Source organism: Myotis yumanensis, unplaced genomic scaffold, assembly GCF_028538775.1.
Source record: "Myotis yumanensis isolate MYYU_CA2020_CCGP unplaced genomic scaffold, mMyoYum1.0.hap1 SCAF_8, whole genome shotgun sequence".
Lineage (NCBI taxonomy): Eukaryota > Metazoa > Chordata > Mammalia > Chiroptera > Vespertilionidae > Myotis > Myotis yumanensis.
Window position 1 is genome coordinate 37855059 of NW_027223759.1, and position 24662 is coordinate 37879720.

Sequence of the window (24662 nt, forward strand, 5' to 3'; positions counted from 1 at the left end):
AGAGGAACAGATATTAGCAAACCAAACTAATAAGTATATAATATAATTCCTTTGTGGTAGTGGTTAGTGCCTTTTTAGAGAGGTATAAAACAAGAAGTTAGAAAGGAGCAAAGCAAGAATAATCAACGCCAGAGTAAGCTTTAAAAGCTGAAATCAATTACGATTTGTAACCCCAGTGTTCAATAGTGGTGCCTCAGGGCAGGAGTGAGGAAAGAACAAAAGGGTAGACTTGTGGGTACAGCTCCTCTTTTGCCCTTTAAGCAAATGAGCTCCACTTTTATCTGGTTTTCATATTAGGATTGCTTAAGATTTCAATGAGAACAACAAGGTCCTATATTGCCTTATTTTAGGTATAGATGTTACTGTTCAAACTATTCTCAAAAAGTTTAGTTACAAAGAGAAGGGAAAGAGAAGAATGCAGAATGATGATGTAGCTAGTCTAAGGAAGACCACTTATGGATAGGGAAGTGTGAAATAGCTCTGCCAGAAAAAGTAATAATATATGACATCACTATTAATGAGGTATGATCGCTTTGCAGATAATAAGCTTTTACTATTAAATTTAGATTAAAACAGTACAGAAAATTACAACACATACATAACTTTTCTGCTCTACATCTGGAACTTTCAGAATCTCTCAGCTTTATAAGACTACTAGGGGCCCGGTGCACGAAATTTGTGCATAGGGGCAGGTCCCTCAGCCCAACCTGCACCCTCTCCAAACTGGGAGCCCTCAGGGGAGCCCTCTCCAATCCAGGAGTTTCTGTCTGTCTTTGAAATCATATGAGCAAGTTGTCTGAGACTCCAACCCAGTGTGGTTTGGTGCTCACAGAATAATAGAGGTCTTTTTTTTTTCTTTGCTCCATTGGTGGAGATTTCCTAGAAGTTGCAGGATATCTTCCTTTTAATTTTTCCTCAACACTCTGACTTTACTTATGTCTCTCACCTTTGCTTTCCCTCCATCCCCTACCTGCAACAGTAACTTGCTTCAGGCTCACTTTGCTCTAGTGTCTAGGACAGTGATGGCGAACCTATGACATGCGTGTCAGAGGTGACATGCGAACTCATTTTTTTTGGTTGATTTTTCTTTGTTAAATGGCATTTAAATATATAAAATAAATATCAAAAATATAAATCTTTGTTTTACTATGGTTGCAAATATCAAAAAATTTCTATATGTGACACGGCACCAGAGTTAAGTTAGGGTTTTCAAAATGCTGACACACCGAGCTCAAAAGGGTTGCCATCACTGGTCTAGGAGATCCTGCAATGAATCTGCCACCAGAACTACGATTCCCAGCATTCCTGGTGCTCCCCGCGCTCTAGGCTTCCGCTTCCCGTCCAGGGGGCTGCCATCAGAACTACAATTCCCAGAATTCCTGGTGCACCCGGTGCTCTTGGTTTCTGCTTCCAGTCCAGGGGCTGCAGAAACCAAAATGACTGGGAACTCCAGCTGCCCCCAGGCTGGGCTGACAGGACCGGACACTCCAGTAGCGTCCCTGGGACCCCAGCTGCTTGGCGCTGGCGTGCATGTGCACTGGCCACAGGCCCGCCATCTTTGTTGGGTTAATTTGCATACTCACTCCTGATTGGCGGTGGGCATCGTGGAGGGATGGTCAATTTACATATTTGTCTATTATTAGTATAGATTTCCTCTTAAAGTTTAAAAAGTTTAGTCTGATGTTTAATATAGAAATTTATTAAATGGTGTGGAACCACTGATTAAATAAGATTACAAATACCTTCTTGAAACAGATTTTACTTTGTTAAATCCTACCTATGCCTTAAGAAATGAACTAATGTTCTCAAAACCCACTCATGCTCTTAAACCAAGGCAGGCCCAAAGGACCCCATGAAGACCCTATCAATTCTCTGCTTTGATTTAAGGTCAAGAAGTTAGGCTGGCAAGACAAGGCCAGCAGAACTCTTTTAATTGACCTGTCCATAATTTAAAACTCAACAATAAGCAATAATTACATATTTCTACAAATCCTATATCCACTGTGGAAGAAACTATGTCAATTTTATATTCTTATCAATCTATATTAGTTGTGCAAATTAACATTTTATCAAAACCTGTCTTGATGGTCAATGGTCAAATCAAGAAATTGAAAATATGAAATATTTTCTCTTCTACTTCAAGTAATATTTTATTTTTATTAAATCATATAAGGACAATCACTAAATAAGAAATCCACATTTTGAAGGATGCAAACATCATGCTTTCAAATTAGATGTGTGTCACAATGAAAACTGAAAGAAATGTCATATATTGCAGTGAACACCTCCCAGCTGTGAATAGAGAAGCTCTGGAATGACTCATCACCTCCTTCTGGAATGGCAAGATGGGTCAGCGGCCCATTTACCATCCTATTCTATTTCATTTTGGGAGCATCAGTACCATACCAGAATTTTTACTTTCAGCAGTAAGATAAGCCTAAGGATCTGTAGTCTCAGAACTCCAGAATAAGTTCCCAACACAATCCCGAGGGGCTCCCAGTTTGGGGATCCTTGGACTTACTGAGCCGGAGTTGATGTACACGAACACTCTGCCTTCCTCCCTGATGCTGCTCTGCATGGGAGCTCCCACCAGCACGTCCGAGAAGCCGTCTGCGTTGAGGTCCACAGCACAGATAGAAGCTCCAAAATAAGAGCCAAGCTGCTCCAAAAACAAACCAGACCCAGTCACTGAGGAAAAAGCAGGGTTAGTCACCAAAGCCCCCAGGGAGACCAAAGGTAGAGACATATTACCTTTTTACCTTTCATTTCATGTAAGATCGTTAGTTCTTTTTCATCAATTCTGAATATGTATGCCTGCAATTGTGAAAAGAATTGGAAAAGGTTAGAATATGACATTTAAAACTTTTTTTTTTTCGCCCTAACTGGTGTTGCTCAGTGGATAGAGCGTCGGCCTGTGGACTCAAGGGTCCAGGGTTCGATTCTGGCATGTACCTTGGTTGCGCGCACATCCCCAGTAGGGGGTGTGCAGGAGGCAGCTGATCGATGTTTCTCTCTCGCCAATGTTTCTAACTCTCTATCCCACTCCCTTCCTCTCTGTAAAAAATCAATAAAATATATTAAAAAAAATAAAAAAATTAAATAAAATTTTTTTTTCATTTGATCAAAATATCATTTTTCATAACTTGTAATTGCTCAAATACAGTTTTAAAAATCCCTTTCAGAGTGAGCCCAAAGGTTTAGGAAACCACGTTCAGGCTAACGTGCCTTCCTTGCAAAACTACCTTCTCGGGAGCTACCTCCTGGCCCTTGAGAGAGAGCGCAGAAAGAAAGCGTTTTTGCCTCACTTTTCAAAGTAAGGCTGAGAAAAACTTAGTAACCTTTACACAACAAGTGTAATGAAAACTAAAGCCAAAAATAACATCCTATTCTTTGTAGTCTTACCATAAAACCTGTTGCTGCCTCAATTTCCCTTTAGTTGTAAACTTGTTAACCAATAAATATATTCCTCGGGCACCTTGAGACAGTTCTCTTAAAAACAGTTTACTCATAAGAAAAAAAAAGCTTCATTTGACATATAATTTTCCTTAAAGCTTTTCTGCCCAATTTTATCTAAAAGCCATACAACATTCACCAATTCCACTAAATGCGGCACATGGCTCATCATTTCTAGCTTTCATTCCTTTTTTTTTTTAAATATATTTTATTGATTTTTTACAGAGAGGAAGGGAGAGAGATAGAGAGTTAGAAACATCGATGAGAGAGAAACATCGATCAGCTGCCTCCTACACACCTCCTACTGGGGATGTGCCCGCAACCCAGGTACATGCCCTTGACTGGAATCGAACCTGGGACTTTTCAGTCTGCAGGTCGACGCTCTATCCACTGAGCCAAACCGGTTTCAGCTAGCTTTCATTCCTTAGCAAGCGTGCACTTCCTCCTTTAACCTCTCCTCTCATGCAATCTATTTGAACCCTTGTAAAGAAATAAATATAAAAATGTAGTTCTTACTTTACCAATCTGTTCATGCTGAGGAGCTCCTCCGATGACTTCGGTGGTATCCCTACTCCAAAAATGACCAGCTCCAACTGAGTATCCTTCAAGAAAACGGACACAATTGGGAGACTTGTCATCTGCCACGGGTGAAATACATTATCACATATCCACTCAGAATTAAGTGAGACTGAATACAGAGTGACTACACAGAACAGAATTTTAATAACATTTAGCAAAGCAATACGAGTACACACAATTGGTCATTCATTTTATGCTTTAATTATTAATATGTGTGCTATGAAACAAATTGAAGATAGCACTTTACATTTGGTTTGTTAGTCTCTGTGTAGTACCAGGACATGCAAGCTTCCTGCATGTCCTGATCCTACAGAAATATTTTAGAGTATATGAAATATGACATTTTAAACTTTACGTATAAATTTCCTAAGTTGCAATTTTTTTGCCATGAAATCTTTATTATGATAAAAATTTTATGATGATAGAAATGGGGAAATATTTTGGCTTTATTATGTAATAAAAAGGGTAATGCCAAGTTATATTTTATAATACTTGAAGATAATCTTCAACTATAAACAAGTAAATGTTGAATTGTAAATGAATTCCCTCTGTTTGAAAATGAATTCCTTCTGTTCAAATGGGAAAAATAGTACTGCCTTTCTTATCATTATTTCTGAGTATAAACTGCTCACATTTGAAGCACATATGGTTTAAGCAAATCTGTACTTTCTAAGAAACTATAGGAAAAGCATTCCTTTTACTATAATGGAAATTAATGCCAGAAAAATCTTGTGTTTCTATTGAAACAAACTATAAATAATCCCACCTCTGATTCATTAAATAAGGATAAGAAGATAAAAATAGCTAAGCTATGAGAAATATTATAAGAACTTCTGAGGCAAAGGTCAATGAGCTGTTTTCAGACCCATGTGCTTCATAACGTTACGCATTGTCTAGAATGCAGTCGACAGCCTGACTGATTTTCAGCTGGTCCTTTAAGAAACTATACTTACTTACTCTTATATATTTAAATGAGTTAATTAATGTAGAGTGCTTACAAAAGTTCCTCAGATATGGTAAGCAATCAATACTACCTTTATAATAATAAAGATACAAGCCCACAAGTGTTTTACTCCACAGAATAAGCACTTTGCAGTAAACCAGGAGTTCCAGTCTAAGAATTATATGTCGCTGACTGTAGTTACATACGTTCAATGTAAGTTAAAATTTCATAGATTGTATTCTTAAACAAACTCTCTTTTTAATAACCACTGGCCATTTTGATCTTTTTTTTTTTTTTTTTAAATCCTCACCTAAGGTATTTTTCCACTGATTTTTAGAGAGAGTGGAAGAGAGAGGAAAAGACAGAAATACGGTATTGACATGTGAGAGAAACACATGGATTGGTTGCCTCCTGCACATGCCGGGGAGGAGCCTGCATGCCCTTGACCAGAATCGAACCCAGGACCCTTTGGTCCACAGGCCGATGCTCTATCCACTGAGCCAAACTGGCTAGGGCCATGTTGATCTTTTGAAAATATAATTTCCCTTATTTATAATCACTAGTATCTGTAAGAAAGATTATAATTTCAGTTTGTCAATTTTTACAGTACCTAAGTAACTTCCAAATTTTACTTGATTTTCTCTGTCTGAAAAAGCCACGTATTTATTTGAAGTTATACTGTAGGCAAAAATAGAGCCAGTCCAGTAAAATGATCCTGGAGCTCCCATCACAATTAAATCCTGTAAGAAATAAACAATGTAGCGTCATTTAAAAGTTTAATCTCACCACCCCAAACCTCTTCCAGATATACATTTTAAGTAAATAGTGACAAGAACAGATTTTTTATGATAAATTTCTAAAGCCTGAGCATTTTATGGATTTAAAAACACACCAGGAAAAAAAAAGCCAGAGAAGCTAGCTAATGGATTTTCACTAAAAGTAGAGTTTTAGAAAAGAAACTTTCACTTCACACTTATCAGCGGACTTAGAAATCAAAGGTAGAATCATTGAACACTAGCGTAAGTTTTCAGGAGAAAGGCAATGTGGTTTCTATTAAAGTCAATCATATCTGGGTAATTCATTAGTGCTCATTACAGAGATAATCATGTGTTGTCAAAGAGTGAAAAAGTAGACAATTTATTTCAATTTGCAAAAAGCCATTAACTAGTTTCCTTAACAATGTTAGATGAGAAAAAAAAAAAAATCCAATAAAACAGTGGTTCTCAACCTTCTGGCCCTTTAAATACAGTTCTTCATGTTGTGACCCAACCATAAAATTATTTTCGTTGCTAATTCATAACTGTAATGTTGCTACTGTTATGAATCATAATGTAAATATCTGATATGCAGGATGGTCTTAGGCGACCCCTGTGAAAGGGTCGTTCGACCACCAAAGGGGTCGCGACCCACAGGTTGAGAATCGCTGCAATAAAATCTTGGGCATGCGGTTAATGATTCTCTCTTATCATTGATGTTTCTATCTCTCTCTCTTTCTTCATTCCTCTCTGAAATCAATAAAAAAATATTTTTTAAGAATCTGGGGACATATTTGATGGTAAATATGAATTTAGAAAAAGCAAACAGAGGGAAGGTCGAATAAGCAGATAGTTGTCTAGTAAAATATGAAAACTTCCAGCAACCAAACCTACTGAACATATTTCTAAATTTCCTAAACAATTCTGAATTTCAAAAAAAGACCAATTTAAATATACATTAAAGAAATCATTGCTTTTTTTTACATAGTAGGTAATATTTATGGAAATTGTAAACCTAAGGCCTTCTACATAGATTCAGAAAACATTCATGAATTCATAACTGGTTTTGAAGGGAAACTGGGAACTTTGGAGGTTGAGTACAACTGTGATCATTCACTGGGACTCACAGAATGACTAGAGTGGTGGAAAAAGAATAATCGAGTTTGAGAATATATCTAATCTAAGAGGTTATTAGGTTCTTCAATCTCCCAATTCTCATAATTTTAATTGAAAGTGTGAATTCATATGTTTACTCCCCTCCTCAACAAGTAAAAATAACATAGGTATTTTCAATGTCTAAGTTAACAAAACAAATAACTATAGCTACTTTTAATTTCTATTTAATTCTTAATGAAAATAATATTCTTTAGTATAGACTTTTAGTTGCTCTTATGTGGCACAGCTATCTAATATTAGGTATTTTCTCACAATATACGTCAAATATTGAGTGATAAAAATTAAGCTATAGTACTGTACTTTCAAATATAATCAGATATTATACAATTTTTACTGTAAAGCATAATATCAGTCTTCTAAGTCTTCAGAAACATTAAAATTCTGTATGTAAACATTCATAGCAGCCATTTTTTGGACTATTACCTCCGTGTGAAAACTAGATATTCCAACTTGACATGATGCAAAATTGTCTCCAAAATTTTTCACAAAATCTAAAATAAAGTAGAAAGAAACAATTCAGGATTTCACATAAAGACAAAATCTGTATAATTTCATTTTATGGAGGATAGGTGACTAGGCCAGGACACAAATTAAAAAATAACTTGAATGGAGGCTCCTAGCTCTACCATCAGCCAGTTTTTGACCAAAGGCAGAAAAGGGGGAGAAAAGCTTTCACAAACAATGACTATTGTCCTCATTTCATAAGCCCCCCTCTCTCCACATTAATTTTCAAATATGGATAGACATTTGGGATAAAAAATAGCATAAAAATCGGAGGTGGGGGCCCCTTCTGCTACCAGAGGGCTGGTAAAATTAGATGATATCCCTTGGTCACAGTTTTCTCCTCTATAAAATGAAGGCATTTGACTCAAAAAATTGCCAGAATTTCTCCCACATCTAATATTCTAAAGTCTACTGCCTAATTTCATATATGCGATTACCAACCAGAAATTACACGTATTTCATTACCAATTTTTTTTTTAGTTATAGTTCCTCCATTAAAAAAAAACTAACAGGGAAAAAACAAAACAAAACCCACATACAGGCTTCCTAGATTTTGCCCAGTAGAGAGTCTCTTATTATGAAGCCGCCATGAATGGATGTTTTTGGAACTTACTATGAACACAAAACTTTGCTTCTGAAACACTGACATCAGTAAACGTCTATGAAAATAAGAATCAGGACCACATCTTTGCTTTGGTTTTACTAACTAGAAAATTTTAAAGAATTGCTGTCATTTATAATTACTATACTCTGTCATGATTTTCACTTTTTTTTATATCTTCCCCGAGTCTATTTTTTCTATTTTTATAAATTTCCCACAATTTTAGTTATCTTATATTTATGTCATCTTGAATTTTTATTTGTAGAATGTGACTAGCAGAAGTAAAAACAATTATGAAAATGTTTCAAAGTATAAATCATAAACCATTAGGAAGAAGAGGATAATAAACATAGAGAAAAATAGACTGAGTTTTACTGCATTAAGAATTCAAAATTCACCTTTTATCTTTTTGCCATCCAAAGGCCAATCAGGAATATATATAAGCTTCTCCATGATATCAAATGCAATAATAGAGTTAGTACCTGAATTTGCTTATTTGTTCAAAATTTTGTTAGGTGATAGATATTTTCTTGGAGACTGGAATAATCATTTTGGTTAGAAAAGTTGGAATGTATATTTATTTAATGCTGAGTTTTCCAAAGACAGATTTTTAGAACTTGTTCTGTTGCAGATATATTTTTTTAATGCTCTATTGACATTCACCAAGAACTTTTTTCACTTCAGTTGTTTATTTATGTCCTAGCTCTGTGTGCAGTAATCCTACCTATGGTCTAGAATTTTTATGGGAAAACCTTTCAAACTTAAGATACCAATCCCTTGCTAGTTCAAGAAAAACAAGTCAATTTGAAAAAAAAAAGTGAAAAATACTTGCTCCCATTATACTTGAATCTTTCTGAATACTCTTTGCAGCTAAAGATAAAGCAAGTAACCTAAATAGCTTTTTTTTTCTCACTGATCATACATTTCAATGTAATTTCACAATTTTAAGTGTCCTATAGTTGTTGAGTATTAGACTCATGTACGCTGAATTGAAAATGTATTTAATGCAAAAATGGGTAATTATCAACTAGAATCTAGAATTATTCAAATTAAATTGTGGAATTTCCTAAAAACACAAAGTGCATTTATGAAAACTAATACTGTAACTGAGTAAAAAACCAAAAGGGTACTTTGAGTATTTATAAAGAACACAGCTATTTCAAAAATCCCCTCCCCACACATCTAAAATTGAAAATAATTTAAAAAAATTAAAAGTCATTCACTTGTTTCTTTTGATCCAGTTAATATTAAAATCTTCTCTTACCTTGATAACATGGAGCTATTCTTGTACTCAGTGCTGTTCGGAAATCAGAGGGCATTTTATAGCAAACACCCGTGGGAAGCTTATTTTCAGTCTTCATGTAAAATATATTTTTCCATCTATGCCCACAAGTCTGAATAAAACATAAAAGTAGACTAAATTATGTGAAAGTCACACCCAGAATATCTGATTTCATGATGTAATCAGGGGACCAATTCCAATAACCTACCACGATGGATCCATTTTCTCCTGGCTGTCTGGAAAGCGTGACCCCCAACCATTGATTGTCTCTTTCTTCCAAACACGTCTTTCCACAAGGGTCTCCACCAGGGCTACCTACCGCATTTGAAAACAACGTTATCATCAGTGACCTTGAAAACCATGTTACTCTAGGAGAACAGAGAAAATGAACACCTCATGCTTATCCCCAATGTTTTTTCCCTTCAACCACATGTGAAGTGCCCAAATTTCTGCTTCTGTCATCTTACATTTATTGCACAATGGAGGGGGGGGGGGGAGGAATAACTGAGTTATGTAACCGTGCGTTACTTGGTATAAATATGTTTTCTTGAAAGGTGATTTTTATTTGTAGAAATGACTGGAAGGGGAGATGACCAGTTTACACCAACATAGGCTGTGCAAAATCAATGGCAATGTATAATGCTTGGTGAAGAATTCCCACCTTTACTTGGATCATTTATCTAGCATTACTGACAACATTATCAGAGCACTTTGTAAGACATACCTTGAATTGAGGCATTAACAATAAAAGACAGTATCGTCTTCAGACAGTATCGTTTTCCAGTCAGCTTCTGGAAGCTGGAAGGGGAGGACTGAGCATGTGGAAATGGGCAGTGTATAATGAGCGTGGTAACACGGAATCGCATTGAAAGCAAACTACCCTGTGGTTTATATTTTGCTGATCGTGGCTGCTCTCAACAAGGGAAAAAAGACGTTGAAAACCAGATTATCTCAGTAGTAAATAAAAAAAACCTCTGTTAGCACTTTGGCAAATACATGAATAGAAAGAAAACTAAACATAAATATGACTCATGGGCAATACAGGACTCCTAAATTGTACAAAAAAAAGTCACCTACACAGTGATAATGTTTCCCTTTGTTAGAGTGACTTCTTTGCTTTATAGCTAGGATCCTGTATTCAAGTGATTTTAATTAAGTGATTTTAGGGAAGAATAAGATACAGTACCTTAAGATTCCTTTTGCTGTCTGTATTTTCACCCTCTTCAATTGCCATGTGATAGCCTATTCCACCCAGGCTTCCTTCCAAAGGCAGGTCTATGTATTTGCATTAATGTGATTGGAAGAATGTGGAACTTGGGTTTGTTTACTTCATTTTGAACACTGGTCACTGTGTTCAGACATTTATAGGAACCGTTTTCTAAATTAGGCACTGTTTCCTCCTATAACCTTAAACCCTAAAGTTTCCTGGGCAAACTCAGAATACCTATAGCAATAAGGCTAATATTTTGAAAGGGAAATTATTTGCAGAAGATCTCCTTGGTAGGAGAGATTTTGTTATAAGAAGTATAGGAAGATGACTGTGTCTACTCTTGTTTGTTCTTCAAGATGTTGATCAGGAAAAACAGCAAAACCCTTAACACAGTGGAACTGAAGAAAGCTTCCCAGCCCCGGGAAGATTCTGCTTTAGTAGGTTCAGGTGAGGCCCTGACTACCCCAGATGGTTCCCATGATCTGGAAATTGCTATGAAAGAATTAGCAATTCTTACAGATTATGTTGTTCTGGCCAGGTTTCCTGTAGAATAGTGACTGGCAAGTCCCACCTATTGGCAGTGGCTGCTTGGAGCACTACAGTGAAAGGAAGACACCCAAGGATGGGTCTGGAAGAAGAATGCTGGGGTTGATTAGCAAAGTCTATTTGGAATAGAAAGAATCTTGCTACAGCCCAAACCTTGGCAAAAGAGAATCCCAGTGGAAATGTAAGACTAATATGTTAAAACTAATAAAAAGAAAAAGTAAGGGAAGAAGGGAGAGAGAAAGAACTGCATTGTGTGCTTTGGTAGGTAAGGTCTCATACAGAGTTTGATTGTGGCTACATGATGTCGACATAATGGAAGGAAAGTGAAAGAGAATGACATGAAATTTTAATTTCCACTGTGATGCAATTTTCAGTTTGACTTTTCACTAAAATTGCCAGTTTATTTAGAAACAAATTTACTGTTCTAGAGATGCACCCCAAAAGTTTTAAAAAACTAAACATACGATAGTTTAAAACCACACAATGCTATGTAAGTTGCTTGAGAAAAAACGGCCAAAAATTTTTTATCTGCAAAAATAGTGAATTGTTATTGTCTGTTTCTTGGCTGAGTCTTTACATTTAAAAATGAAGACTAGAGAAACCCCTGTGTGATTAAACTGTTTTCTGGAGCCATCAATGATTCCACCTCGTATCATCCTCTGTTTTCGTTTTAGCTCCACCAGGATGTCACCACTGCTCAGAATCTCACACTTCAGGCTCACACACATCATAACCAAACTACTCACTTTCCCACTTTTTTGGTGTCACTTTCCTCAAACATCTTTCTCTCCATGTCTGAGTACCTCTCAGGTCTCTGGGACTTACACCAATGCACCATGCCCCCACCCCCAACTTTTCAAGCCTTTGGCCTCAATTACACCAGCTTTCCTGCCTCTGCAGCTTGCAGATGGCAGGTGATAGGACTTTCTCAGCCTCCATAACTGAGGGAGCCGATTGTGAATCTCCTTGTAGATAGGTTGAAAGGTAGTTAGATGGGTAAATCTATCTATCTACCCTGTCGCTTCTGTTTCTCTGGTGAACCCTGACTAAATCAAGTACATTATTCATTCACAACTATTCTGTCTACTTCCCAGGCCTAGTAAATAATGACCTACTTCATCTTGACCAGTACTAAGTCTTGTTCATTACTAGCCCACCCCCGGCACAGAGCCTGGAAATGTGTGCTGAAAATGGAAGTTCAATACAGTGGGGCCCTGACTTACGAGTGCCCTAACGAGTTTTTCGAGATACGAGCCGTCTTGGCCGATTTTTTGCTTTTAGTTGCGAGCTAAAATTCGGGTTACGAGCCAGCTTCAGATACCCCACCGCTAGTTGGCGCAGCGAACGTCACAGTGAACGCCACAACATCAGCCCAGCATCACGTGTCTCACTCGTTCACTTTTGATTTGACACACGAGTAATTTGAGTTACGAGCTCCGTCATGGAACGAATTATACTCGTAAGTCAAGGCCCCACTGTAAATGAAAAGCAATTCAAAGCTTTGACTGGTTTGTTTTGACTGAGTATCTTATCTTCTATTTGTGTTTTGTATCTGAATGTGAAACGTGAGTACAAAAGGATAAATGCCCCGGCAGAAAGGAAATTCACAAACCAACACAGTCATGAAACAATTACCCTTCCACACAAGAAATAAAAACTAATTCTAATCAGTGAACAAACACACAGACTCACGTTTATAGAGGGTTCTCCTTTCTTCCTAAGACACCTCAGCCGGCCACCGTCATACTTTCAGCACCAGTTACAAGACAGGAGCAGTTCAAAGAATGCCTGTAAGTCCCCACTACCACTCTAGGTCTTTTCTTAATTTCCAGGGACTTTTGTTTACGGCTTTCTTCTTTAATGCCTACAGAATCTTGGCAGAGAAATAAAACCTTCTCATCAGCAGCTTACACTCGGGGCCTTCTCCGGAGCTTTTCCTTAATCAGCTTGCTCCTGAGTCCACTCCTTTATCACGTGGTTCTCGGCCTTGACTGGACATTAGGATCACCTGGGGAGAGTTCTGAACAAATCCTGACACCTGGTTCCTTCTCCCAGAGGCTCCGATGTGACTTGTCTGGGTTGAGACCCAGGCGCCAGAATTATCTGAAAAGCTCCCTGGGCACTTGTAGTGTGCATGTGGGCTTGTGAGCAACTGCTCTGCAATGTAAACGCTGTGCCTTCCCTGCATTATGTCATATCTGAAAAGAAACCTTCCTTTTAAAAAATAATACTAGAGGGCGGGGGCGGGCCATACGAAGCCAATGGGGGGGAAAGGAGACATGCAATACTTTCAACAACAAATCTCTTTATAATAAAATCTTTTTTCCTCCTTGGTTTTAGCTAGCTATGAATAGGATATCAAATGTTAAGTAAATTTTTTTGTGTGTGGAAATTCAGTATTTCTAATGTGGCCAGAAATGATGATGAATAAAACTGGCATGGGAAAGCTAATGTCAGGAAACTGAACATCATAAACAAACCCAGATTATCTTTATTTTTGACTCAAATGTCAGGCTGGAATTATTTATAATCTGGTTTTCAACTCAGCTCATTTATTACTAATGTAAACTCAGTCAATTAAATCAGCTTCATAATTAAAAAAAGTACTTTATATGGTTTAACATGAAAGAGGTCAGCAGAAATTAACATTTGATAATTTTCCATGCTTTTATACAACTAGAATGACTAATTCTTAGCACAGTTGGATGCATTTTCCCAATAGACATTAAAAATACAAAGCTATATAAAAACCATACCCCTCATTCTAAAAACTGAAACCCATTTTTCTCTTTTTTATTTTTCATTTGGGAAAGGAAATATACAGATGTGTGCTTACTACTTTATTTTTTTTAATTTCCATCTACTGATTTTTGTATCAGTATACATACATGTATATAAATATGAATAACAGTAACTTCGATAGATGGATATAAAGGATGTTCGTACAAAGCCAATTAAGTACACCTTTTTACCACCCCCTTTTGTTGGTGTTAATTACTGTCATTGTTGCAAGTCCCCAAATATGAAAGAGACTATGGAAGGGTAGATATTCAATCTTGAATGTCTCCTCCATGAAGGCAGGTACTGTATTTTGTTGACCGTGGCACTCCCACAGCCCAGAACAGGGCCTTCCCTGCAGAAGGCCGGAATGAAATGCGTATTTGCTGAGGGAGGGGAATTCTGAAATACATTATACCACCGCAAATCCTTTACTCCATTTACTAATCCTTCACTGCAGCAATTTACAACCTTTTTCATCTCCTGGCACACATAAACTAATTACTAATATTCTGCCGCACACCAAAAAATATGTAATTTTTCCTGATCTGATAAAAAAGTAGAATAGGTATAATTTTGATTCATTCACACCTCTTGTGGCACACTGGTTGAAAACTGCTGCTTTACTGCAATAATTTCACCAAACTCTCGGGGATCTAAGCTTTGGAGAGATCTTCCTTCACTACTATTCTTCCTTACTTCTCTTCTAAAATATTGCCTTGAGTTTTAAGACGGTAACAGATGTTCTGAAGGGAAACCGTGTTTGGAGGTTTGAAGATCTTTACAAAGTGGGGTATGTGAGCAGGGCTATTTAAAACGGAGTCAGCTGGGCCCACAGGAGGTGCCTGTTTCACAGCTTTGCACAAGGATTATGGGGAGTAAGTGAGATATGTGTGAAGCGCTTGGGCCAGAGTTTAGCAGAGAAAGCAAACAAATGTTAGCTGATGTTAACATTGTTGTTATTTTAAAGATTAATCTAAACATGTGATTAAGCTGTACATATGTCATGGAATATATCCTCCATAAAATATTTGTGGCACGTTGTTGTTGTCACTTAATCCTTATCATACACATTAGCTCATTTAATTCTCACAGCAGCAGACTAGTTTATCAATCCCATTTTACAGATGAGAAAATTGAGTCTTATAGAAAAAAATAACTTCCCCCACCCCGTGGGGCTGGTAAATGGAAATTATTAGAATAAAAAACTTGTCAGAAATAGAAGGCCTGTTACTTCCCCCTACCCTATATAGCATATAAAATAGAAGTCTACTTTCAGATGTATGAATTAACTGAAGTCATGTCACTAAGTTTTTTTCATCAGAAAATGTATAAAATATCACAAATCTGACCCCAGACTCTAGTCAACTCTATAGTGTTCACGAAAAATGTCATTTACTTGGTCTCTATCTTGTCCTGTGATTTTCCTCAATTTAGATCAGTTCTCAGTGTCTTGGCATTTCCATCAAGGAAAGACCAAAAGGAAAAAACAGACTCACAGTTCTTCTTTCCATCACTTGCTGGCAGCTTCAGTGAAACGCTCTGTGGGTAGGGGTGCCTGGGACTTTGGGTTCTAATGGCATGTTTGCTTTATCTGCCTGTGCACAGCGCTGTGACTTCCCCATCACTTCAGACATCTGATCGGGCACTCCGTCTGGCTTCCTAGCTCCGAATAGATGTGTGTGTGTGTGTGTGTGTGTGTGTGTGTGTGTGTGTATCTGATCTTTCAAAACATGTGATGTAATTTCAAGTTTCAGAAAAGTAGTGAAAGTCCTTACTTCCACCAATTACTTTTTTTTATGTTGAAGTTCTACTCCATTTAAGTCGTCTTATGTTTCAAACTGTTCCACTCTTCTTCTTAATCCTGAAAAATGAATGACTCTCGTTCTATGTTATATAAAGAGTCATTCATTCAAGGTATCTTTATTTGTAGAAGCAATAATTACTGAGCGAAAATAATTATCCAATTAATTCCTCTATCTAAATTAAAAATATTTGAAAAACATGTATGATTCAAGGCGAACAAATCAATTCAAATGTGACAAGATTCTAAGGCCTACCACTGCAGGGTTATGAAGATTACAGAACATTTATGGCTGTGCATGCAAGACTGCCTGGCAGCTAGTACGTGTTCATTAAATGGTAAATGCTTCTGCTCCCCAGTGTCCCCACATTATGTTGCTTTGGACTACACCAGCAGAGGGAGCTCATAGTGCTGAGAGATTGGACCAGCAGTCAGCTCTTTAAGCCCAGTGGCCCCTCCTTATAGTTTTTCTTATCAAACCCTAACTATTAAATCCATTATAATAAGTTTATCAGATTAAACTATTTACTTTCCCCATGCATCTAATAAAACGTGATGATGTTTTTAAGAGACAACAGTAATGTGTATGAATTCAATAGTAGTAACAAGTAGTAGAGTAAAATGCCTTTGTGTTAGAGGTGAAATGGGACATGAGAGCACTAAACTTCCAAACCATAGCCTCCAGCTTGTGTAGTGGGAAACAAGAGTCAAACTATCAAAATAAACATCAACATTAGACACCGTTCTCAAAGTATTTTCTCCTTGGAAAAACAGGTATTGAAATCTCAGCTTCTCAGATTTCCTATCAAAATCTGATAATAACTAATAATCGTTTGCAACTTACGTGAGAAACAGCTTATATAATCACAGGCCTGAAAACGCCAGTATTTCAGTCCTCTTTTTCATTTCATTTTATATACATTTTTTTAACTTTAGAATTTTATTTATTTTACTTTATTGTATCCAGAAAGAGAGTTGAACACTGAGGTAAACATTGGCAGAGGGTAGTGCCAAGTTTATAAGTCGGGGTTGATCCTGAGCTACCATGAGGCCCCAGAACTCTAGAAAACCTGGTCACTTGTGAGCTTGATTCTAGGTTTAGTGTCTCTTCCAGGGATCTTAAGCCCAAACTCTTTCAAATTCCTGCAGAAAACCTACACAAACCTTTTTACTAACTACACCAGAAAAATATACTGCAACTTATCATAACTGAACATGAGTGAACATAATTTAAAGAGGGGCCATTGTCTTATAATAATTGCTAATATGTATGACATGCTTCCTATGTATATATTAATTCATTTAGTTTTCATTCCATCCCTATGAGGAGATATTATTGTCATTATCCAAATTTTACAGGTAGAGAAGCTGAAACAAAGAGAGATTAAGCATCTTGCCCCAAATCACAACCCTAATTAGTAGAGGAAAAAAGGTTTCTAGCCCACACTGTTAATTAGCATCTATACTACCTTACAATGATCTGCTATTAATACTTTTCCCTGTTAATGTAGGAAAAGAACCCAAATATTAACATTATTAATAACTCTATACTCGTTTTATTTTTATAATAAACTTACTAAGCTGGTAACATTAATTTCCAACATTAGAAAATTCTCTACTTCCATGGTTTCCAGTTAATCTCTTTGTCTTCAGGATTCGCTTGAGAAACTATCACTAATGCATGAATTCCATTTAGAGTGTCTTTGAAATAAGAAAACACAAAAATGTTAACAGAAACAAACTCTGGGGAAATCTGCTCTGGCTTCATGCTAGGTGGGCCATATTGAAGTTCTGTGCCTGGTTTGGGAATTCACAGGGCAGAACAGAGGATGTCAGGAAGACAGCAAGGCTTAAAAATATGTGAGAGAAGTAACAATCAGTCAGGGAGTGTTTGGCATTGTCCTGAACCAATGGAGGATTGGACTGAGATGAGGAGTTGCACATAGTAGCAGACGTGTCTCTATAAAAAGCTTAAACTTTAAGGATGGGATAAAATGTTGCAGAGATAATGACTGTGAAAAAAACCTACCAAATACTAGAAAACATTCACAGGAACACAAAGAATGGTATCAGGGTGAGGTAGACCTAGAAAGATTTCCCAACAGAGGGTGTGCCTGGAAAGAGTCTTCTATGTAGGGTGTCTAATCCACTTCACACATTATTTCCCATCAAAGAGAGCTGGCAACTAAGTCTACATGGTTACTCTTCTCATTGTGCATTACAGAATTTCATATAAATATTTCCTATCTTTAGAAAAAAGATTTTTGGAGGTAAACTGAGAGCATTAGCACAAACACACTGCATTGTCGAGCCCAGTCCTGTCACTTGTAAGACCACTTCCCTGTTTCAATTTGATGCTTCAGCTACTTTTAAAATTTAAAAAAATCCCTGTTTTTAAAGATGGTCAGTTCCAAGCTCCCTATCTCTGGAGTGAGTTTTATTGTTTGGATTGCCTGGTACAAATCGATGGACACCTGGGAACCCAAGGCTGCCTACACTTCTTGGAATGATGCTGAAGTGTGCAGCAGAGGATCCCACCCAATCGGAGAAATGTACCCACCCATTTCACATGTATTGAGCTTTTACTATGTGCTCATCAAAACTGGTAAGAACTGGCTCAACTACTCAGGGGTCTGCTCTTCCAGGAAACCATCTCTCATTATCCGATTTCTCCCCCAAACCCCCACTGTGTGTGTCTCTATTATCACGCTTATGATATGTTCTCATGTTTAACTGTTCACCTGAGCTCTTTGAGGGCTTCAGGCATGTCCTATTCAACTTTCTATTCCCAGTACCTAGCATAAGTAATCGACAAAATTTATATAATTAATGAAAAGCCCAGTTAAAAGAGTTATTGAGACTTGCTTCCAATATTTTCTCACTCCTTCCTTCTCAAACTCTAATCTGGCTTCACCTCTATAACTGGTCTTACCAAGGTTACTAATGAACTGATTCTATCTGAATCCAGTGAAATCTCCTAAATTCTTACTTGCTCCACCTCTTGGCAACTTTTTTTTTTTTTGGCCCAACCCAACTCAACAGGGACGGAGTCACAGTAAGTAGGAAAAGGAAGAGACAAGCCTGCGACTCGAGCAATTTTTAATACTGTCAATCAATCACTCACTCTTCTCAAATTCTCTCATCCTTAGACCTCCATAATGCCACACCAACCTGATTTCCTTCCCATCCCTTTGGCTTCCTCTCAGGCATTTTTTCAGGCTTTTCTCTTCTCCAGTGGTTCACAACCATGGAGAAGAGAAGATGAATATTCGTATCATTCGGGAACCTAGCAGTGGTTCTCAACCTTCCTAATGCCGCAATCCTTTAATACAGTTCTTCATGTTGTGGTGACCCCCAACCATAAAATTATTTTTGTTGTTACTTCATAACTGTAATTTTGCTACTGTTATGAATTGTAATGTAAATATCTGATATGCAGGATGTATTTTCATTGTTCCCGACCCACAGGCTGAGAACCGCTGCATAGAGGGTCCTATGTCCTACTAAGGATTCTGCACTCAGTTCCAATGAGTTCATCGACCTGGAAGCTCTCCACATTCTATCCTTTAGGTTTTTATGGAGACTTCATTATATAGGCATAGTTGATTAAAACATTGGCCATTCGTGGTTGATTCCGCCTCCATCCCCTTTCCCCATCATGGAGCTCATGGAAGTGTGGCTGAAAAGTCCGCACTCTAATCACATGGTGGGCTCCACTAGTAACCAGCCCCCGTTCTTTTTTCTTTTTAATTTTATAGTTGCCAAAATTTTTTTTATTGGTTTTAGAGAGAGAGGAAAGGAGAGGGTGAGAGAGATAGAAACATCGATGAGAAAGAAACATCAACATCGATCAGCTGCCTCCGGCACACCCCTGCCGGGGATCGAGCCCACAACCTGGGCACGTGCCCTGACTGGGAATCCAACCAGTGATCTCTTGGTGCATGGATCAATGCTCAACCACTGAGTCATACGGCTGGGCCCAGCCCCCATTCTTAAGGTCCAAAAACCACTTCATTAAAATAGCCATAGATATCTTTGTCTCTCTTATCCCTCAGGAAATTATGAGGGTTTTAGGTGTTTTGTGCCAGAAACAGGGACAAAGACCAAATACACACGTTTTCCTTTCTATAAATTACAATATTACACTCTTCCTAGACCCACCTCCCAACATCTTAGGGAACAAACAGCAGTATTCTTAACGTTCTGCGGGAGAATCTAAATAGCGGCCTGAGTAGAGCAGCATTGTTCCAGCCACCTCTCAAACGTAGCATCCTCAGGGATCTATCCTGGGTCCTCTAATCTTTTCAGGGTGGAGATTTCCCAGATTAAACTCATTGAACTACAGGGCTTTGACTGCCATCGCTGGACTAATTGCCTTCAACTCTGAATTGCTGGTACAGACCTCTCCTGCCCGCCTGACCCATACCTCCAACTGCTGACTAGGTATTTACTTCTGTCTCACAGGACACAGCACCATACAGCCCACATCAAAACCGTCAGTAACATCTTTAAAAACCTCTTCTCTGAATACTTAAAAGGTAAAGCATACTTTCTTTATATTAACAGTTCTCAAATGAAGGAGATTGGGTTGGAGGTCACATATGAGAATCAACTGTGGAATTTTTTTCCTAAACCTACCTTTTCTCTGTATAAGTTAGTGTATTGTTTTGGGTTAATTTAAAAATAAATTATGTCCTGGGGTTAAAGAAAATTTCCTTCATCTCTCATTTAGTAGTGATCACATCCTGCTGAATCTGTCTTTTAAATAATAGCAGAATCTCTGTTTTTTTTTTTTCTATTCCTACTGCCACTATCTTAACCCATTTCCTCCAAAGCATTCGCTGCTCTGCAACCAGAAGTATCTAAAACACAAATCAAATCATGCCACTCCCCAGCGTTAACTACCATAGGACAAATTCATAATCCTAAAGAGAGTTTAGGAAGTTGTACCCAAAATAATCCTTGCTTACCTCTCCAACCTACCCTCCAATTTACCCTCCACAATCCAACTGCACGCATTTTTCTTTCAGTTCAAAGATGCCATGCTCTCAAAGACCTCAGGGTCTTCATGCATAGTTCGCTCTGACACCTTTTCCTGTAACCTCTATCTAACTCCTGATCTTCATTTAGTTCCCCACTTGAACATCAATTTCTCAGGAAGACATCACCATATTCTCCGACCTCAGATCTTCTCACCATACTTTCCAATAAGAACCCAATAGACTGTAAACTTGCTGGGGCAAGGACCATGTGTCTTCTGTTTGTCCAGGTTCTGGCCCTTTGTGACCCCTCAATAAATGGCTGAATGAGTAAATGACCTTCATGGATAATGGATTACCATTACTGACTCCAGAACAGCACCGTCATGGGAGATATTTTTTAGTCAATAGAAATATTACACAGTAATCAAGTAAACTTCAGGGCAAAAATAAAATGCATTTAGAAAACCTCATCTCTCCAATTATTAGGTGGAAACCATTCTTTTAGATGGAGTTTAGGAAATTGCTGGATATCAGGGAACTTAATTCTCTTAATGTTACAATTTATTAATGAAGCTCTCTGTCTTGATTTTTCTGCATAATTACCATAACAACCTATGTTCACAGATGATTTTTTCAAAATGACCAGTCTGTATCAACTCAGCCTCATAAGCTACAATTTGAAGAGTAGTGCAAATGAAAAAGTAAAGTTACTGAGTACATATTTACAGTTTCAACACTGGGAGGTTTGCCTTTAATGTTAAGCTAATAATTCCTGTAAATCAGGCAGAAGTGAGAGTGAGGTAATCATAAGTTTAATGATCCAATGCTAACTGACTTAACTTCTTCCAAATAGGTTATCTATAATAATAAAAGCATAATATGCAAATAGACCAAACAACCAAACAGCAGAATGACCGTCCAGACGACCTTCCAGACGACCACGCTGTGACACACAATGGAGCCAGGCCATCCAAGGCGGGTGCAATGCGATTGGCCGTGGGCTCTGCCATCACCCCACAATCGCCCAGCAGAGGGAGGCCCAGGTCACCCTCTGTGGGGCAATCGCTGGGGGGGTTCTGCAATTGATCACCCCAAAGAGGCAGGTCCAAGCCACCGGCCGGTGGGGCGATTGATGGGGGAGGGCTCCACGATTGCCCCAGAGAGGAAGGCCCAGGCCACCCTCTGCACAGCGATCAATTGTGGAGCTCCGGCTTGGTGGGCGGGACTTCCCTCTGTGCAGCATGGATTGTGGAGCTCTGGCTGGGAGAGAGGTCCAGGCCACCGGCCAGCGACTGTGGTGGGTGTGTAGGGCTGGCCAGCAATCACTCTGCAGAGGGAGGCCCAGGCCAGCCAAGCGATTGCACCTACACCTGTCCCCCGCAGAGGAAGGTGACTGGAGGCAGGTGCAGGGGAGGCAGCACCGCACAGATGGCAAGCAGTGGCAGCGGCGGGGGTGGGGCCAGCTTCCGGCAGCCAGGGGAAAGAAAGCCGGGATAGGTCCTGATCACCAGCCAGGCCTAAGGACCCTACCCGAGGGGTCCCGGATTGTGAGAGGGGGCAGGCAGGGCTGAGGCACCCTCCTCCCCTCAATGCATGAATTTCATGCACCAGGCCTCTAGTGTAATATAAACCAGGAGGCTAGCGAAGGTAATATAATTTTCAGAAAGAAATCTGAAGGGGAATAATGATGACTGACTTGTGATGGACCATTCTTTGTAGCAAGAAAAAGAGAGGCACAAGCAGGGATCTTAACGATCTAGTACTTGTACAATGCTTGGTCTGGAAAAGAAAAGTGCAAGTATTACCTATTTATGCATAGACACCTGCTAAAAAGTTAGTGTTAGTTTATGCAGGAAAATTATGTTTCTCTAGATTAGTGCTGTTCAACATGAATATAATACAAGCCACATATATAATGTTTAATTTTATAGTAGTAACATTAAAACAGTAAAAAAAAAGTGAAATTAATTTTAACAATATACTTTAACTCAGTACATCCAAAATATCACTTAAACATGTAATCACTATTAATTTTTAACTATTTATTTCAACATGTAATCAATATCTAAAAAAAATAATGGAGCCCAGCCAGTGTGGCTCATGGTTGAGCATCGACCTATGAACCTGGTTATGGTTCGATTCCTGGTCAGGGCATATGCCTGGGTTATGGGCTAGATCCCCAGTGTGGGGTATGCAGGAGGCAGCTGATCCATGATTCCCACTCATCGCTGATGTTTCTGTCTCTCTCTCCCTCTTCCTTCCTCTCTGAAATCAATAAAAAATATATAAAAAATAAAATAAAATAATGGAATATTGTGTTTTATTTTTTGTACTATCTTTGAAATCCAGTATGCAATTTATAGTATAGCACCTCTCACTGTAAATTAGCCAAATTCTTGTACTCAATAGCCACAGGTGGCATACTGACTATTGTATTGGGCAGTGTACCTATGTAACTTTAGACTCTATTACCCGAGTAATTGTGTGTGTGTGTGTATGTGTGTAATGCTATTAGGGACAACTCCAAAGTAATGAAAGATCTGAAATATTTTTTGAATAACCAATTAAATAAAAATTTTAAAGTATAATTTTATAATCATTTATGCATTTTATTATGTTGTAATTCTTTGGATATTGGTAATCCATGGATGGACTATGATTAACTATAGTAATACAGTTGTGATTTGTGGTGCCTTATTTTAACAACCATCTGCTATCAAAGCTTCTTTTTAAAAAGCCTCAGTAAGGATGCAGACTATGAGTGGAAAAGCAGCCTGGCCAGTGTGGCTCAATGGTTGAACATCAACCTATGACCCAAGGGTTTACGGGTTCGATTCCCAGTCAGGGAACATGCCTGGGTTGCTGGATTGATTCCCCAGTAGGGGATGTGCAGGAGGCAGCTGATAGATGTTTCTCTCTCATCCATGTTTCTCTCTATTCCTCTCCCTTCCTCTGGCTCTAAAAAATCAAACACATAAACAAAACAACAACAAAAAATGAGAACAACTGGATGAGTGGCAATCACTAGAGCCTCCTCAGATATGACGTCTCCACAAACAAGTCTGGGCTCAGACCCTCCAGATGGAATACTAACTTCCTTTTGGTTCATCCAGGGAAGTACCAGTGGAGTGAGAGGAGAGACGCTTCTCAAGGCAGGCAGGGAGGTGAGCGAGTCTGTCTGCATGCAGGATGAAAGTGCCTCTCTACAGCCAATTCACTTCCCTAAAAGGGTATCTTACTCTCAAAGTCTCTCACCCTGAACATTCTAGATAAATGGGCATTTGCCGCTCACTTTAGCTACAGTAAATATACCACATATGCAACAACATTATCCACAAAGATAGGGGAGGCATGGTGGGGGGGGGGGGGGATGGATATTGAACTCCTCTTTTATGGGGAATTGTCTATTTGAATCAAACTTTGATTTGAAATTCTGAGACCTAAAGACTAGTCAATGTGGATAGTATTTTGAATTTGCAGGAGATAGGCACCATTGTAAGAGATATTTCAACTTCATCTATGGCTTTTCAAGTTAAGCTATTTTAAATGAAAGAAAATACCTTATTGACATGGCAATCATAGCTCAATCTTTAGTTATTATAAGATTTTTTGGTTCAGCCAACAAGAAAATATTTTTCATTGTTTCATTTCAACTGTTATCTTTTAATTTATACATTTAACTTTTAAAAAATTATTGAATTTATTAGTGTGACATCCTATCTAATAATAGACAAACATGGTAATTAACCATACCTTCGCTATGCCTCCCATTGGCTAATCAGCATGATATGCAAATTAACCACCAACAAAGATGACGGCTAATCTGCATACTGCAGGCAGGGCAGGACATCACGAGCTGCCAGCAGAAGCCCCAGAAGCCACCTGATATGGCAGTAACTCTATCAGTAAGCACTCTGAAAGTCAATGGCATAAATGCACCAATTAAAAGACAGATTATGAGGGTGAATCAAAAACAAAACCCACTTTAGATATAAAGACACATATAGATTAAAAGTAAATGAATTAAGCTGCAGCCTGTTTTGCTCAGT

The 24662-nt window shown here is 38.3% G+C and overlaps 1 protein-coding gene across 2 annotated transcripts in view; it reads right to left on the reverse strand.

Annotated features, from left to right (window-relative positions):
• ITGA4 (integrin subunit alpha 4) overlaps positions 1-24662 on the reverse strand; it is an 80403-nt gene that overhangs the window by 51193 nt on the left and 4548 nt on the right. Inside the window, exons 1-8 of one of the 2 annotated variants that reach the window (XM_070422641.1) lie at positions 12742-13143; positions 9502-9608; positions 9276-9405; positions 7330-7397; positions 5586-5715; positions 3970-4055; positions 2752-2814; positions 2522-2659 (exon numbers count right to left, since the gene is read on the reverse strand). In XM_070422641.1, coding sequence (XP_070278742.1) covers positions 2522-2659; positions 2752-2814; positions 3970-4055; positions 5586-5715; positions 7330-7397; positions 9276-9372 — 582 coding nt within the window. In that variant the 5' untranslated portion in view covers positions 9373-9405; positions 9502-9608; positions 12742-13143. Of the gene's footprint in view, positions 1-2521; positions 2660-2751; positions 2815-3969; positions 4056-5585; positions 5716-7329; positions 7398-9275; positions 9406-9501; positions 9609-12741; positions 13144-24662 lie in introns of those variants that run through there. The other variant, XM_070422639.1, reaches the window with a different exon arrangement.